The sequence below is a fragment of the Centroberyx affinis genome, unplaced genomic scaffold (genome assembly GCF_046629955.1).
Source record: "Centroberyx affinis isolate AG114_WGS23_722 - 3 ecotype Tasmania unplaced genomic scaffold, CSIRO-AGI_Caff_v1 ptg000290l_1, whole genome shotgun sequence".
NCBI classification, from domain to species: domain Eukaryota; kingdom Metazoa; phylum Chordata; class Actinopteri; order Beryciformes; family Berycidae; genus Centroberyx; species Centroberyx affinis.
Genome location: NW_027278969.1, coordinates 217501 through 233703, shown reverse-complemented (window position 1 = coordinate 233703; position 16203 = coordinate 217501). Strand labels below are relative to the sequence as shown.

Genomic DNA, 16203 nt, shown 5'->3' with positions numbered 1-16203 from the left:
TGTGAACATCCAAAGAGCAGTCTGCTAGGGACCACTACTCTCTACTACACTTTTCTGTTGCTCTATTAGACAGTACACAGTGGAAAAAGAGAGGAAAGATAGACAGATGCAGGGAATGGCATGCCAAATAGGTTTAGAGTGGCACTGGCTCACAACATCATGAGTCAAGAGTATCTGCTTTAGTCTGCTGAGCCACAGAGCCCCAGCCCATGAATGTTACAAATGGCACAATGAGTGGTGCCAATGTAACATTCAGCCCCTGGCATGGTGGCTAGTGCCAACATCAACCCCCAGAGAGATTACATAGAAGAGTTTTATCTCTATTATAAACACTGCCAGCCCATCCCTGCACACTCAATATTGCCTTAAGCAGGAATGGGGATTAGCAACTGGGACAAAACCAATGTGGGTTATAGGGAACAAAACTATAGTTGTTGGCTGAACTGCCCATCCACATTGACCAGAAATGTAACCTCCAACCCCCTAGATGACTCTTTTCTTCTGTGGCAAACCCTTTGTCAATATATAACCCCCTGAACTATTAATCTAAAAAACTCATTCCCAAAGGCCTTTCAGATGCCAACTATTGAACAACTCCCCCCCAATAATGAGAGTAGGCATCCTTTGTTTTCAGGGGTCAAAAGCCACAAGGTTTAGTGCCGCACACCCCCAGGCCGACTGCCAGACACCAGAGTACATAGAATGACATCAGACATTAACAACACAAATAACAGACATTACCCATGTGTCCCTGGGCAAGGCACTTAAGCTACCAGCTAAGAACCCCTCGACCTCCCACCTACCACTCCCACCACCCCTTCCCAATAACAAACCCCCTATACTTGCCTGGTCACACGCTGCCCCTGTATATTTAATCCCCTCTAGCAACCTCTCTCCCCATCCACCACCCCCCAAAACACACACACATACACACACCCTACTGACATTATTAACACACCAAATACCAGACAGTGGTAGCCCCCGTGCCTTTAGGCAAGGCACTGAGCCCCCTGTAGCAACCAACACCTCCAAACCCTTCCCCCTGCACTGCTCTTGCCAAGTGCTGTGCTAATACCAGACGCTGCCTCTGTGCTCTTAGACAAGGTATTTAATCCTTTCTAGCTGCCAACACTGCCCCCTCCCCATGCCCATGCCTCCTCTACTGGCATTAATAACCCTAAATCCCACATTTTGCCTCTGTGCCCTTAGGCAATGCACTTTAACCTGCAATACCACACCCTAATTATAACTGTATACCCAGACCACATTCACCAGACAGCACTATGAGGAAGACAACACATACACACTGGGAGCTTCTGCGTGTGTGTGTGTATGTGTGTTTAAGTCTTTAAGAGCTGGTGTTGAACTGAACCTTTCTCTAAATGTCAGCCAGGCTGGGTTGTCATGATGATAAGCATGGGAGATAAATAACGACGTTATATTGTCATGGTAACAAAGTGATAATCTTCCACAACGGATGAGAGGAGAGGCCAGGAGAGGAGAGGCCAGGAGAGGTGAGGCGAGGCGAGGAGAGGACAAGAGAGGAGAGGAGAGAAGGGAAGAGAAGAGAAGAGAAGAGAAGAGAAGAGAAGAGAAGAGAAGAGAAGAAAAGAGAAGAGAGAAGAGAAGAGAAGAGAAGAGAAGAGAAGAGAAGAGAAGAGAAGAGAAGAGAAGAGAAGAGAAGAGAAGAGAAGAGAAAGTGAAAGTGAAAGTGAAAGTGAATTGAAAGTAAATTCAACCTATTTGTAGATGTAACATTTTAATATTCCAGTGCTGGTTTATTCAAGCTGATTAATTTTAATGTTCACACTAGTCAACATTCTTACTTTGTGGTTTTAACATCGTAAAGCTAGTTACTGTTTTAACATTGCATAGCTGGTTATTGTTCTAACGTTTTGCTTTTAACATTGTAAAGTAGGCAACCTTCCCTGTTCCCTGCCGTTGATTAACGACCTCATATCCCGTTAATTAGACCCTCAGCCCTGAGGCAGAAAGATTTAATTTCCCCTTCATCATCATCCTGAAGAAAAAACAACTGATTAAAGAGGAGAGGAGAAGAGAGAAGTGGAGAAGAGAGGGAGAAGAGAGGGAGAAGAGAGGGAGAAGAGAGAGGAGAGGAGAGGAGAGGAGAGGAGAGGATCTAGAGCATGTCTAGGAAAAGAGGAGATGGGAGGGAGGAGAAGAAAAAAGAAAAGAGGTGGTGTGGGGCTCTAGGAGGAGGAGAGGTGATAGGTGGATGGACAGACGGATTGATGGATGAAAACAGACTAAATGAATAAATAAATAAGGAAGAGAGACAAGAAAAAATCATTGTGGATGGATGGATGGATGGATGGATGGATGGATGACAAAGATAGCAGAAATCAAGTCAAGCCTCACCTTGTGGCAGGTCTGGGGAGACATAGGGTACTTCCTGGGTGCTGATGTGTGTCCAGTCAAAGTCATCATAGGGGTCCTGTTGGTAATCACACTGAGCGAAGCCCTCATCAAACGTACAACTTCCTGCAGACAAAATAATACAAGATTTAGTTTACCTCATAAGATCATAAAGAATATTTTAAAGCGATGGCATTAGTAAGCATTTGGGTGTACACAACTGACTAAAGTGACAGATTGAATTGATTAATTTATTTGAGAAGCTAAAATGCAATCTATCAAATAAGCCTACAGTTTTCTAACTAATTAGGATGGCACAATAAAGTTACATGACCTAATTCCTTTGCAGAGGTCAAATAATTTGGCTAGCAGGCAAAACAAAATCCCTAACCCCTATAACCATTACTATATACAATACAACCCTTGAGCAAAAGGACAGTGCCATCCTGTAATGCCCTCTGGGTAGAACTTCAACGCATCTCAACACGACAGTAAAGGAGCTACACATTCATTTAGCCCCACTTGCAATTAGAATGATTAATGTGCATATGTAATGATGTAGCCTGATGTTTGTAACAGAACTTATATATTCATATTTTGCTCTAATGACAGATTTTTGCACCTTACTGCCTGATTGACTTCCTCTCTGGTCTGATCAAATGAAACTTTTCTTGATGCTTTCTTGAACTCTGTGTGTGTATGTGTGTGTGTGTGTGTGTGTGTGTCTGTGTGCCTGTGTGCGTGTGTGTGTCTCAGCTCATTAACAAACCACCAGGAGTCTAAGCTCCGACAGACATCACTTTAGGACAGTCAGGATCACCTCTGACTCAATCATCAGGCCCCTCAGCCAATCATCTGAGTCCATCACCACAGCCTTGGGCCAACCATGTGTGAGCTGGCTGCCTTTGGCCCCGCCTGAACAGGAAGTCGCCCTAATACAGAGAGACGCCACTTGTCCCTAACAGCTAGCTGAACCAATCAACTTGCCATGATATGGGGCTCGTACTGGCAATATTGCTGACAGGAATAGTATGCTGACTACTGCTAGCTATCTGATTCATCCAAGCAGTGATGCTTGGCTTGTGTTAACAATATGGCTAGGAGAGATATAACTAGCAAAAGCCACAATGCCATCTGATTCATAAGTCTCCGGTGGTTATTGGTCACCCAGCTGTCCTTCTCATGGCCTGTGTCCTCTGCTCTCCTCTGTGCTGGCCACAGCCTAAAGCCTGGTTCTTGTGTCATGTGGAAACGAACAAGAGTGCACACGGTCAAAAAGGATGTAACTACAGTCAGAACAACTGGGCACGTTGGTCGCATTTGAAAGTTGCATATAACCTGAACATAAACCGCTGGCCGGTGGGAGTTTTTTTTTATCTTGTTGTGGGAATTTTCCTACGGCACCTCCAAAATACTGGAGTTTTCAGGTGCGCGGTGGTCATGAAAGCGTGATAAGCATGAATGCCAAGCTACACAGATGGCATGTCTGCATTCATAGCCAGGCATATGAAAGCAAGCCACCAAACAGCACTGTTAGCAACCAGCACTGCCAGCAATATATAAGTCTCCTAGCATTCAGTTAGCGTCGCAGCTTTGCTACCTGTGTCCTAGAGCGAGCTGCGGTGGCTGTGATGGAGAGCAGAGCGACAGGCCCTCAGATACCCCACTGATCTGAGCTCCAGCTAGAGAAGGATACCAAGAGGTGACAGCCGCAGCCGGAGGAGAGACAAGTTAACATCAAACTAAGCGACTGTCTGCGGCTGCTGGCTGTATGGCTGGCTGTGACTCACGGCCTCAGAGATGCAGTGGATCACATTCCTCCTGGCTTCACCCTTTCATCCACCTCTCCTCATGCTATTCAATTCAATTCCATTCAATTCAATTAAGTCTTTGTCACAGCAAGCTACCTCCAGTCATAGCGCAAAAAATGCTGGGACATGTGGAGGGCAGCCAGCAAAGCACGAGGATACACACTATTCTGCTCTGAGGTGTTCTATTCTATTATATACTCCACTGGGATGTACAGAATTTAATTCTACTGATGTCTTTAGCTATTTTAATAAATTATACTCCTGCTTGTGTGTGTATGTGTGTGGGTGAGACTCCACAACTTCCTGTCTCCCACAGTGTGTGTATCAGTTTACATCTTGTTGTCAGGCAGCCTTCTCTGCATGGGTTAAAACAGCACAGTGTGTATCTGTGTGTGTGTGTGTGTGTGTGTGTGTGTGTGTGTGTGTGTGTGTGTGTGTGTGTGTGTGTGTGTGTGTGTGTGTGTGTGTGTGTGTGTGTGTGTGTGTGCGCGCGTGTGTGTGAGCGATACTGGTATAGGATTGTATCCACAGAGCAGTCCCTACATAAACCAGTAGGAAACAAGCTACAGTTGAATACTACATGGCTTTGCACAGCGACAAAAAAAAAAAAAAAACAGACAAACAAAGTATTTTTTCCCCCAAATGACTTCCAAAAGGCTAATCAACGCTTCAGGCTGAATATTCAACCTTATTTTAACAGGGACGTAATACGACTTTTTGATAAATCTGCTCTTTGATGAACTTACATTTGTGTGATGAGAACACTAGCAGTTACACACTTGTGTGTCAAGTATTTATTTTGATTTCTACGATGCACGTTAACAGTTAAGCACACTGTGTATGTTTAGTGAACAGTTAAGCATCATCTCAAAAGCACCACAGTGCACTAAATATTGACACAGAATAGGGTTGTCACAATATCAATATTTTACCCTGCGATACTATACCAGCCAAAGTATCACGATACCGGGTAGTATCGCGATACCGAAAATCTATTTTTTGTACAATCACAGGTATTAGGGACTTAGTGGGAGCTTACAGGAGCTTATCCTTTTACTTTGTTATTGTCATCTATAGTGGTTATTTGCATAAAAACACACATTTCAAATGATTAGGAAATAAATGATTGTATTTTTATTTAAATATTTGCTTTGATTAAAAAAAAATCTTGGCATTAGTAGTTCTAATTATGTATTATAAGCTGTTTAGAACTAGTGTTAGGAAGTTAAACAGGTCATAATTCCCTCTCTAATATCGATTATTTTATATTGCTGTGAAAACATCAACAAATTTCTCCTTCAAGCAACTGTATTTATTAAAGTTTCTCGCCAAAAACTAAATTTTACAAGATTACATTTGAACACATCATGATAACATTATAATTTACCTTCGCCCAATACTCATTTTTACTGAATAGAGCTTGAACACATCATAATGTAACTCGATGCAACCTAACGACAACGAGGAGCCGACAGCACCTCAGTGAGGGTCAGCGACTAACGTTACGGTAACCCGACATACAACATTAACGCTAGCAAGCATTTCCTTATAGCTGATGACAGGCACTCCGTTAGCTTGCTAACGTTAGCTAGCAACAGCACACGCTGTAAGAAGTTTATTCATTCATTTTTAATGGCAAGAAAACTGCTAGCTAACCTCATTAGCTCTTTGCAATGCCCTCATTAGCTCTTTGCAATCACCCAGACCTTGCATCCAGTGCAAGGTCTGGGTGAAGACATAGGAGATGCTTCAGCAGATGTGTTGCCTCCTTTTGCCTGTATGCGATTATTGCAACGCGGTACACCGTTGGTACCGGTATAGCGTGCAACCCTAACACAGAAGTGAAACTGCTACCGATCTTCGTTACATAACGGTCACTTAGGCCTAATCAGAGACAAAAATCTAAGATACATTTGATGATGCCCTAGCATCATGGGGAACAGCCCCTTTATTATGGGGCATAATCGCTTTTAAAATTAAAGGTAACCCTGAGTTAATGTTAGGGGAAACATCACCTCAACATTACAGAGAAGATAACATTTTTCCTTGAGCTCAGTGTGAAGCAAATGCCTTGTTTAGTGTGTTTTCTTAAAGTGGTGAAACATTGTGCCTCATTTCTAACACTAAAGAAACATTTAGCCTTGGGTTACCAGTGAAAATCTTGTTTGGCCTTGTATAGCCTTAAGTTAAGAGACATCCCTCCTCCTCCTTACTGTGAAGAAATGCAATTGTTCTTGGCAAGTTTAGAAGGAATGTAGCTCTATCTTGTTTTAAAACTATTTTTTGCGGAATTTCTGCTTCATTGCGAAGTATACGGTGCAGAGTAAAAGTTTAATTCAAACCCACGGTGTTTAAAATACATGTTATAGGCCTTAGCTAGCTGTTCCCCCCCGAATGCCCCACACAGCTCTATCTTACAACATCCCTCTTCTCGCTTCTGTTCTGTTCTACTCAGCTCTGATATAGTGCCGTGGTAGAAGAGGTATTTTGCCTTGGCTTAGCAGTGGAAAAAAAAATGTCCTTTTTTAAATTCCTCTTGACTGACTTTGGTTTAAAAATCTTACAGCATTCCTCTCTTCTCTTCTGCACAATTCTGATAAAGAAATTCTCACTGGTTTTAGCTGCTAACATACTAAAGAAAACAGCAGTATGTGTGTGTGTGTGTGTGTGTGTTCTGTTGAAAAGGGGGTCTGCAGAAACTAAATATGTGTGAAACTGTCTGCCCACACACACAAACACAGACACACAGACACATACACACAAACCTCTCGCTAGCTCGCCCACGTTCTCAGTTAACACTTCTCCCTTTACTCAATGTACTGCCAACTTAACCAACACACACACACGCACACACACACACACACACACACATCTGACAGTCAATGCTTGTTGCCAATAATGAGAAGAGCAGACCTTGAACTATTATTTTACCTCTGCTGGAACAAACTCAAAATGACTCAGTGACAAGCCATATACTGCCTGACTGTTGAGATATGGATTTAATAGTGTAACTAACAACAACTTAACTATAACGATATGTGTCTATCTATCTATCTGTCTATCCGTTAATAGGTTAGATATAAGACGTCTTTATTTTTATGATTGCTTTACTTATCAGTTAGCCCAAATAAACAACTGAATTTCAGCTGAAATTCATTCAGACCCTTCCCAAACCTGTTAGATACAGTTGTGTTAAGTTGGATTCAAACATAACAACATGTGTGTGTGTGTGTGTGTGTATGTGTTTCTGTCTGCCTGTCTGTGCTGTCTATGTTATATGGTATAACAAATCCCTGTAACAGTTTTCTAAGTGTGTGTATGCATGTGTGTGTGTGTCCAGATGGGTCATTAATGCCCCCCTCCTCGCTATTCACAAGGACACAGAGAGAGAAAGAGAGAGCCCGACTGCATGCTAATCACTCCCTAATCAGCCTCTGTGATTGGCTGCCTCACTAATGAAATAATGGTGGCTCATTTGCATAATAAAATAATTAGAAGGACTTGATAAAGGCTCAAGGGCAGAGAGAGGAACGACACACACACGCACACACACACACACTGAACAGCGACAGAGGACAGCCTCTTTTCTAAAAGATTGTGGAATGGCATCAGACACAGCATCTGCCACTGTCACTCAAAATCATTCTGTGGTGATTTGCATTGACCTCCACCTTCAGGAGGTGAGCCGACCAAAACTGCGATTCAAAAAATGGAATCAGCTTTACAGTCTGACTTGATGTCGTGCGATCAATTAAGACACACAGGTGTTCATTATCCCAGCTGTTTCAACAGGCTCTATAGACAAAAGCACTGTTCAGACATGATGCGTCATTCTCACAGTGAATCTTGGGGCTTCCCATTTGTTCTTGCCAAGTCACGATCCAATCCATCAGTAAACTTTTCTTTTCTTTCAAAAACATACTTTGGCTGTTACATATTATATGTGCCATGGAGGACATTGAATGCACAGGAATGCAGGTTGAGAAAGACCATATCAGTATTACCACCTACTGCAGTATACTTAGGTGGATCTAGGTCCATTTTGGTTTGCACTTGTTTGTAAACCACATGACCATCTGAATACAGTGCATGCTACTGGCAGTGGTTTACTCTGAGGAGCTAGTTGGAGTGTAGAGGCAGTGAATACTCTGACTGGACTTGCCAATTTGTGGGCTGCATGCCCTCAGCCTGTGTTTACATGTACCGACGTGAGTAAACCAACACTCTCTGCTACTGTGATTGGTCAGGAATGATCTAAGTTGAGGACTGAAATACCATTGATTCATGAGAGGATGAATTCAGGAAAGCGGCTAAAAGAGACAGCCGTGACAGTCCCATGAATAGTGAAATTCAAAATGGTAACGTGGATTGACAGCGAATACGAGCGTAAATGAAAATAAGCGGTTGATGGGGCTGGATCTAGGCCAGTGTTAGACAAAAAGAGTCACTGTGATACAAGAAGAGCTAGTAGCCATGTACATTCATGTATTACAAATTATACACAAGTATAGTATTTGCAAACAGGCAAAACACTGTATGATACTCAAATATCAAAACAAGCTGTAGGCTAGATAGCACTATATTCAGCTCATAACATAGACACACAGACAGAGAAACATACACCATTGTAATATCATTGTACTCCAGTTCTAGGTGAGCCTTACACACACAGTCATCCATACTCACAAACCCTTTAATATCACTGTAGTAATCCAGTTATCTGCTAGTTAGACACACACATAATAGCGAGATGCATGCACTCTATCTCTCACACACACTATCACACTCTCCCCCACACACACACACTCTTTCTCTAACATGCATATTCTTGCTCTCTCTCTCTCTCTCTCTTTCGCACTGCCGTGTCTGTCTAGTACTTATCAGCAGAGCTCTGTTTCACTTAGTCCGCTGGCAGAGATATTAATTATCACCAGAGAGCAGATCAGAGAGGAACAGAGAAAGAGAGGGAAACAGAAGGAAGAGGTAGAAAGAAACAGAAAGGGAGAAAGAGGAAGAAGAAAAAAAGAAGAGAGAGAGAGAAAAAGGAATGGGGAAATTAATTTTTAGGAGATCACACTAAGCCTGGAGATTAACTATATGATACTGTACACACGCACACACACCAATCCTTTGAAACACAGGACATTTTTTCTGTCTCAGTTGCTGTCTTTTTTTTCTATGCTTCTATGCCTCTCTCTCTCTTCCTGCATTAATAATCCATTTAATGAGGATCAATACCTATTTAGTCTGGTGGCATCACAACCTCAAAGAAGAGAAGAGAAGAGAAGAGAAGAGAAGAGAAGAGAAGAGAAGAGAAGAGAAGAGAAGAGAAGAGAAGAGAAGAGAAGAGAAGAGAAGTTGAGATCAGGTGCACAGTGAGAGATTTTGCTCCAATTTAAAGAAAATCATTTTCAAGGACAATGATTACATTTACTTCATTAAAATCCAATTCCAACAGCTCATAATCACTTTTCCCTCCAAATCATTGCAATTTGGGCCAAGTCCAGTTACTCATTGTGTTAGCTGACCCGGATTTATAATCATATGTGGCTTTGTGGGACATTTCGTAGGAGTCAATCACTACGCCGTTCTTAGTTTTTGGTTCAAGTGCATGAAAAAGGCTGAAAATCCGAGAGGAGAGGAGAGGAGAGGAGACTATTATAATAGTGTATTATAATATTATAATAGAGTACAGTACTATTATTTTATAATGCTCATTTGCATTTCTTATTCTATTCCCAGCTATCTACTGTACTGCGCGACACTCTGTACTCCTGGTTGTTGTGTTTGCTGTTCTTGATGTGTGTGTTGTGTGCATCATTGAATAGCTCTGATGTTGACCACCTCAAGGACACTAATAAAGTTGTAGCTTATCATTTACTTTCTCTATGCCGCCTCTACTTTTTTGTTCTCTCTGTCTCTTGTTCCCTCTCTCCCTGAGAATAGGTGAAATTAGCCTGAAATGATACAAGGTGACATCAGAGAGGCTGCCACACACACACACACACTCTCTCTCTCGTCACGCTTCAGTGGCCCTTGCAGCGCAGCGCGACGCCATCAAAGCCAAGACCCATATACACACACCTCGCCTGTTAAACATACACACACACACACACACAAAACTCACATTGCCACACACACACACATACATACACACACAGACACATGCGCACACTGTCACATACAAACTGACACACATACACACACACACACACACACACAGAGCGGCAGTTTAATTGGAAGTGCTGAAGGCTGAAGAATTTCTCCTTCATCTCACAATGCTGTAATTGAATCTGAGACGTGTGTGTACGTGTGTGTCGTGTGTGTATGTGTGTGTGTGTGTGTGTGTGTTCAGCTGATTCAGGAGTTTCCATTGACAGTAACAGTAAAACAGAAATGTGTGTTTTCTCTCTGTGAGGAGCCTTTCTGTCCTTCCATCCCTGACTATCTTCTCCCCTCTCCCCTCTCGGGGTTAATGCGGCTTTTCAATTCAAATTCAAACTCAAGCACTTTCCAAGCACTACATTATTTTCCCAAACTGATGATTTGGTCTTCCAGGCTCAGCTAAAGGCCCCCCATCACCGCTGGACTGATTTGATGTCATCAGTATCTTGGCATTTCATTGACCAATGTGTCCGGATGGAACAAATTTGTGTTTATAATAAAATTTTACTTAACCAATAGACCACATTAGACCTGGGTCGTGATTTGTTTAAATGTCACTATTATTTTGAGTGCTGATTGTTTGTAAATGTTATTTTCCATTCTATATAAATGTGACTGTCATTTTGAGCAGAGATTTATTGTAAATGTTATTCTTTATAAATGTTACTGACATTACAATAGAGATTCCCTGTTAAATGAGGCTGACATTGCTAGGTTGTAATGGAGAGAACGTTGCGTTTAGTAGCCGAAAACAAGTCTCTGCTTGGACAACCGCAAACAAAAAGCACCATCGGGGGACAATGAGGCGTGAACGACTTACTAATGCCCTGTCATCACAGTATCACACTCACACATTACAATGGGATGAAGCACTGAGCAGCTAGGTACCTGTTTTGGTGCTATAGAGGGGCTTTTTCAAGAAACTTTGAGAGATTTGTGGCTCTATATGGAAATCAGTTCAATCCGATGCTGAAAATACAGATTCTTCCTCACTCTTTCCAACGACATTATACCATTCTATACTGTCGGGAAAAGGTTGCATTATAGCCTGTAGTGAAGCTGCTGCATTCCTCATATTGACAGAAAGACGTTAACGTTTACTCCAATCTCAAACTGGAGTCTGTGTATGTGTGTGTGGCTAAATTCCTCATGGTAGACACAGACAACCTAACCTAACCTACTGATAGTCAACATGACCCCTAAACCCTAACTACATCACACCTCTATGGGAACATCTCATCTCTCTCCCTCTTTCTTTCTTTTTCTCTTTTCCTCACCATTATGATCCTCTGTATAGTGTGTGTGCGTGTGTGTTTGTGTCTGTGTGTATCCACACAGCTGTTAGCAGGGGTCAAAACGTTCCATAGACACTATCTTTATAGCATTCACCTCTCCCCCCCACTCTCTCTCTCCCTCTTATGGTCTCTCTCTATCTCTCCATCGTTAATCTCTATTACTATTCAAATGCTGACATTTAAAGCGACTTCACACACTGACTGACTGGCTGGCAGATAAGGCAGGAGAAGAGAGGAGAGGAGGTGGAGGTGGAGATGGAGAGAGGGAGGGAGGGAGGGAGGGAGGAGAAGGAGAGGAGGGCTAGTCCTTCGTTGAAAATTGGGAAGTCCTCTTCACCTCTCTCTTAGGTCCCTCCCTCCTCCATGTCTCTGTCTGTGAATGAGTTCACTCTAAACCCCAGAGGGAGTCGGGTTTCACTCGTTCTCAGGAAAGCTGAACCATCCCCTCCTTTTTTTGCCTTTGTTCACCCAGTTACCTCTCCCCCCACCCACTTCTCTGTTTACTGTCTCCCTAATCCACCCCCTTTCTCTCTGTCAGTATAATATACAGTAAGGTTTGACACCATAGGTGCCTATTTTACTATTCTCTATTAAATACAGCGGTTTCTGAACGCTATTGTACCGGCTTCTTGCGCAACATGACAGGACAACTTTTCTACTTCCCTTGTATTAGAAATTGTGAAGAAATTGGCAAAGTGTATAATAGAATTAAATGGCCAACAATAAGTTGTACTGTAGTCAATGCAACTGTTGAGATGACTCTTCGGACAAGGGTGCCCTACAATGGACAATGGTGCCAAACAACAAAACTAGAAATCATTCACACAGATCCCATGTCAGTGTGTCATTATGAATGAGTCAAGGGGGAGTAATTATTAAGCCCCTAGACGGCACTCAGCTCAACTCAGAAACGAGAGCACAGCTGGTATTTTCTTTTATGTAAAGTCCCAAAACAACAAGCCTCAACTGGCTGCTCCTCTCCACCCTTCACCACACACTTGACCTCAAAAACGCTGACTGGCTGACTCACCAGAGCCACTCAACCTGAATAAACTTTAACCATATCATGACTCAAAGTGGAAAAAAATCAAGGAAGCAATTAATAGTTCATCACAGATCTCTCAGCCACGCTATTTAACATTATGTAAGTGAACTGGTGGCTCAGCAGGTAGAGCAAGGCAGCAACACTACCGGGTTGAGCTGCCATTTGCAGCTCAATGGCACTTCTCCAGACAAACACAATGCGCATAAGGCTAGATAGAGAAGCCCCATTGAGTTATACAAGGAGAGCCTGGACTGTTAAGGGATCAATATTGGATAGAATGGGGTCAGAATGATTGCTAGTGATTGGTGGGCTGCATTTGGGCGGGGCATCTAGCCAGGCACCTAGATGTACTCACACCTAGCCAGCTAGCTAACCAACGTCTATCTGACTTCTTTACACTGTAACACTACACCATTCATAATGTCCTCTGATAGCTAACTGATAAATTACCAGGAGACTACAATCAAATTTATCCGTTTTATCCATTGTAGAAGATTTGAATGGGCCAATCAGAGAGCAGACAGAAGGCTGTTTGTTTCTGAGCCAATCGGGGCACAGCTGAGGTTTTGGACTGAAAAGCAGGTCTGGTGTGGACGAGATAAGAGCAGAACAAACACACACATTAAACACCAACCCCCACACACATGCACACACACGCACACGCACACATGCACGCACACACACACACACAGACACACAAGGTAAGTAAGGCCAGATGGAGGAGAGAGAAGAAGAGATTTCAGGAAAAACAAAACGAGAGGGAAGAGAGGAAAAGGAGGGAGAAGGACCGAAAAAGGAGGGGAGGAAAGAGAAAAGGAGGAAAGGAGGAGAATTGAATGTGAGTTCAGCAGAAAAATCCCATCTGAGAGCCATAAGCAGGTTAAATCTGTAGCAGCTAGCTTAGCAAGTCAGCACAGAGGCTGGTGACACACTGAACTGCCTGGCTGACTTCTCCAATTGTCCAGCAAGCTGGTTTACAGGCTGGCTGACTGATTTACTGACTGACCGCTGGCGGGTTGGATTTAGTCTATCTATCCTGTGTTTGTGCAGCAGTAGCACTTCTGTTGTTCAGTCTGACGGACAAAAAGCAGCTCTCCACTCCGACACACAAAGAACAACCTGAAACAGCACTAATACTGGAGAGACAGACAGAGACAGGCGGAGAAAAAGAGGCAACGAGAGACAAACAAATAAACACACAAAAAATTTCTACAAAAACATAAAACATCTTCTAACTTTACTTCAAAGAAGAAAAACAAACATCTAAAAATAACGGATGGAAAATGTTCCTTGGACTTCTGAAAACCAATCAAAATCAAATAATATGAAAAAATATCTCAAATAGAAAAAATAATGTGTCAAAGAAGTTCTTTTATCTGTGGTTGTGACACAGTTCTGTCGAACAACAAAAGATACCTAACGCTAGCATTTATTGTCCTAGAGGAAATGCAGTTTTCACTGCCAACACAGAAAACACAGTGCATAATACACAGTAGTGGAAACCATAGAGACTAACATGCAAGTGGGAATAACATGCTAGGATGCAGGCCAGACAACTACCAAATCAGCTAGTTTTGAGATTGTTTGTGGATCTAAACATTATTATACATTTTAGTTAGCAGTGTTGATGGTAATAAGTGATACATTGTTAAGAATTGGTACATTTGCAATGCTAACAGGCATAATATGATGATATTAAAGCATAAAGCGAGAGACACAAACTGCAGAAATGTGAACACACTTCTACTTTATCCTTTCTCTCTCTCTCTCTGTCTGTCTGTCTCTCTCCCTCCCTCCCTCCCTCCCTCCCTCACAAACACACACACACACACACAGACACACTAGCCTGGAGATTGGCGAGAACACATACTGCAGAGCGTGTGCGTGTAGGAGTGTGTGTGTTGTCACCTTCAGCTGTAAAATGTGGTCAAATGTTACTTACGGGCAGAAAAAAGGAGAGATCAGAAAGAGAGAGACAGAGAGAGAGAGAGAGAGCGAGAGAGAGAGAGAGAGAGCGAGAGAGAGAGAATGAGAGGGCAAAATAAGTGCAACAGAGACCTCCACTCCTCCCCCCCTCCAGGTTCATGGTGTGTGTGTGTGTGTGTGTGTGTGTCCATGTGTGTGTGTGTGTGTGTGTGTGTGTGTGTGTGTCCGTGCGTGTGGCAAATGAGTTTTGGGAGTTGTCGTCTCTTTACGATAGCTGTAACTGGCCCGAGGACAGCTGTTATTACACTTTACAACAGGGGAAATACGGTGTGTGAGTGAGTGTGTGTGTGACTGTGTGTGTGAGAGTGTGTGTATAGTTGACAGAGAGAGAGAGACAGAGAAAGAGTGTGCTCATCTACTTGGTTATTGTACTTGTATCCTTATATGGAAGATATTGTTGAAGATATTTTGGATGGTTCTCATGATCAATGAGCCGTTTTAGCAAATTAAATGAATTTACGTTGATTCAATTGTTGTCACCAGTGTAGTAATACGAACTCTGGCAAATGTGTGAGTGAGTGTGTGTGCGTCTTTGAGCTAAGGAGTGGCTCAGGGGAGGGAGAGGCCATTTACCTGCAGGGGAGTGGTCTTTTAATAGGTGTGTGTGTGTGTGTGTGTGTGTGTGTGTGTGTGAGTGTGTCCATTGTTAAATGACAAACCTCAGGAAATGAGTGGAACCGGTTTCTGACTCACATTCAGGTTACAGAATACTGCCTCAGGCTTTTACACACACACACACACACGCACACACACACACACGCTCACACACACACACACACACACACACACACACACACACACACACACACACACACACACACACACACACACACACACACACACACACACACACACACACACACACAATTTGACACCAGACAGCGTCGTTAGATGTGGCCCTCCCCTTTGTTACTCTCTCACTCTCTTTTGGAGCTTATTGAGGTCAAAAGACAAATATGGGCGGGTTTGTAGCTTAATGTGATGTCTTTGAAAAAATGACTGGAGTGTTGCTGGTTTGAATCCCAGTGTACACACACATACAGACACACACCACCAGACAATTTAGCTGCAGTCCCTCCTTCCCAGAATGCTCGGTACTCGGTAGTCTATTGAAGTCAATGGTACTGAACCCTTGGTCAATAAAGCCTGTCAACCTTCCTTTAAGAAAAACTTGGATTTCAGAAGTTTGTCTTTGTGATGAGAAACATTCAAACAAGCATAGCTGCCAAAATATTTTTTTATGTGCAATCCACTATTTTCAAGCTCTGAATCAGAAGTAAAGTGAACATAATCGTAATCATCATCAACAACAACAATAAGAAGTCGTAATGAAAAAACAATAAAATATCCATAAGAAATGAATGGGAGTTGTGTGTCCAAGCTGCGTTAAATGGAACATTTTGGAGCTAAAAGAGTCTGCTGACCATACAGCAGCAATGGATGTTGCTCAATGAAATAGTTGGCCACTGAAAAGTTCAGATGACTGGAACCAGGGTGCCATTTTGTGACATTTCCATGACTTTCC

The 16203-nt window shown here is 42.7% G+C and overlaps 1 protein-coding gene across 1 annotated transcript in view; it reads right to left on the bottom strand.

The window, feature by feature from the left end:
* Nucleotides 1-16203, bottom strand: part of ptprk (protein tyrosine phosphatase receptor type K) — a 106310-nt gene that overhangs the window by 64269 nt on the left and 25838 nt on the right. Inside the window, exon 2 of the mRNA XM_071514817.1 lies at nucleotides 2380-2502. Within this exon, the coding sequence (XP_071370918.1) occupies nucleotides 2380-2502 (123 nt within the window). The remainder of the gene's footprint in view (nucleotides 1-2379; nucleotides 2503-16203) is intronic.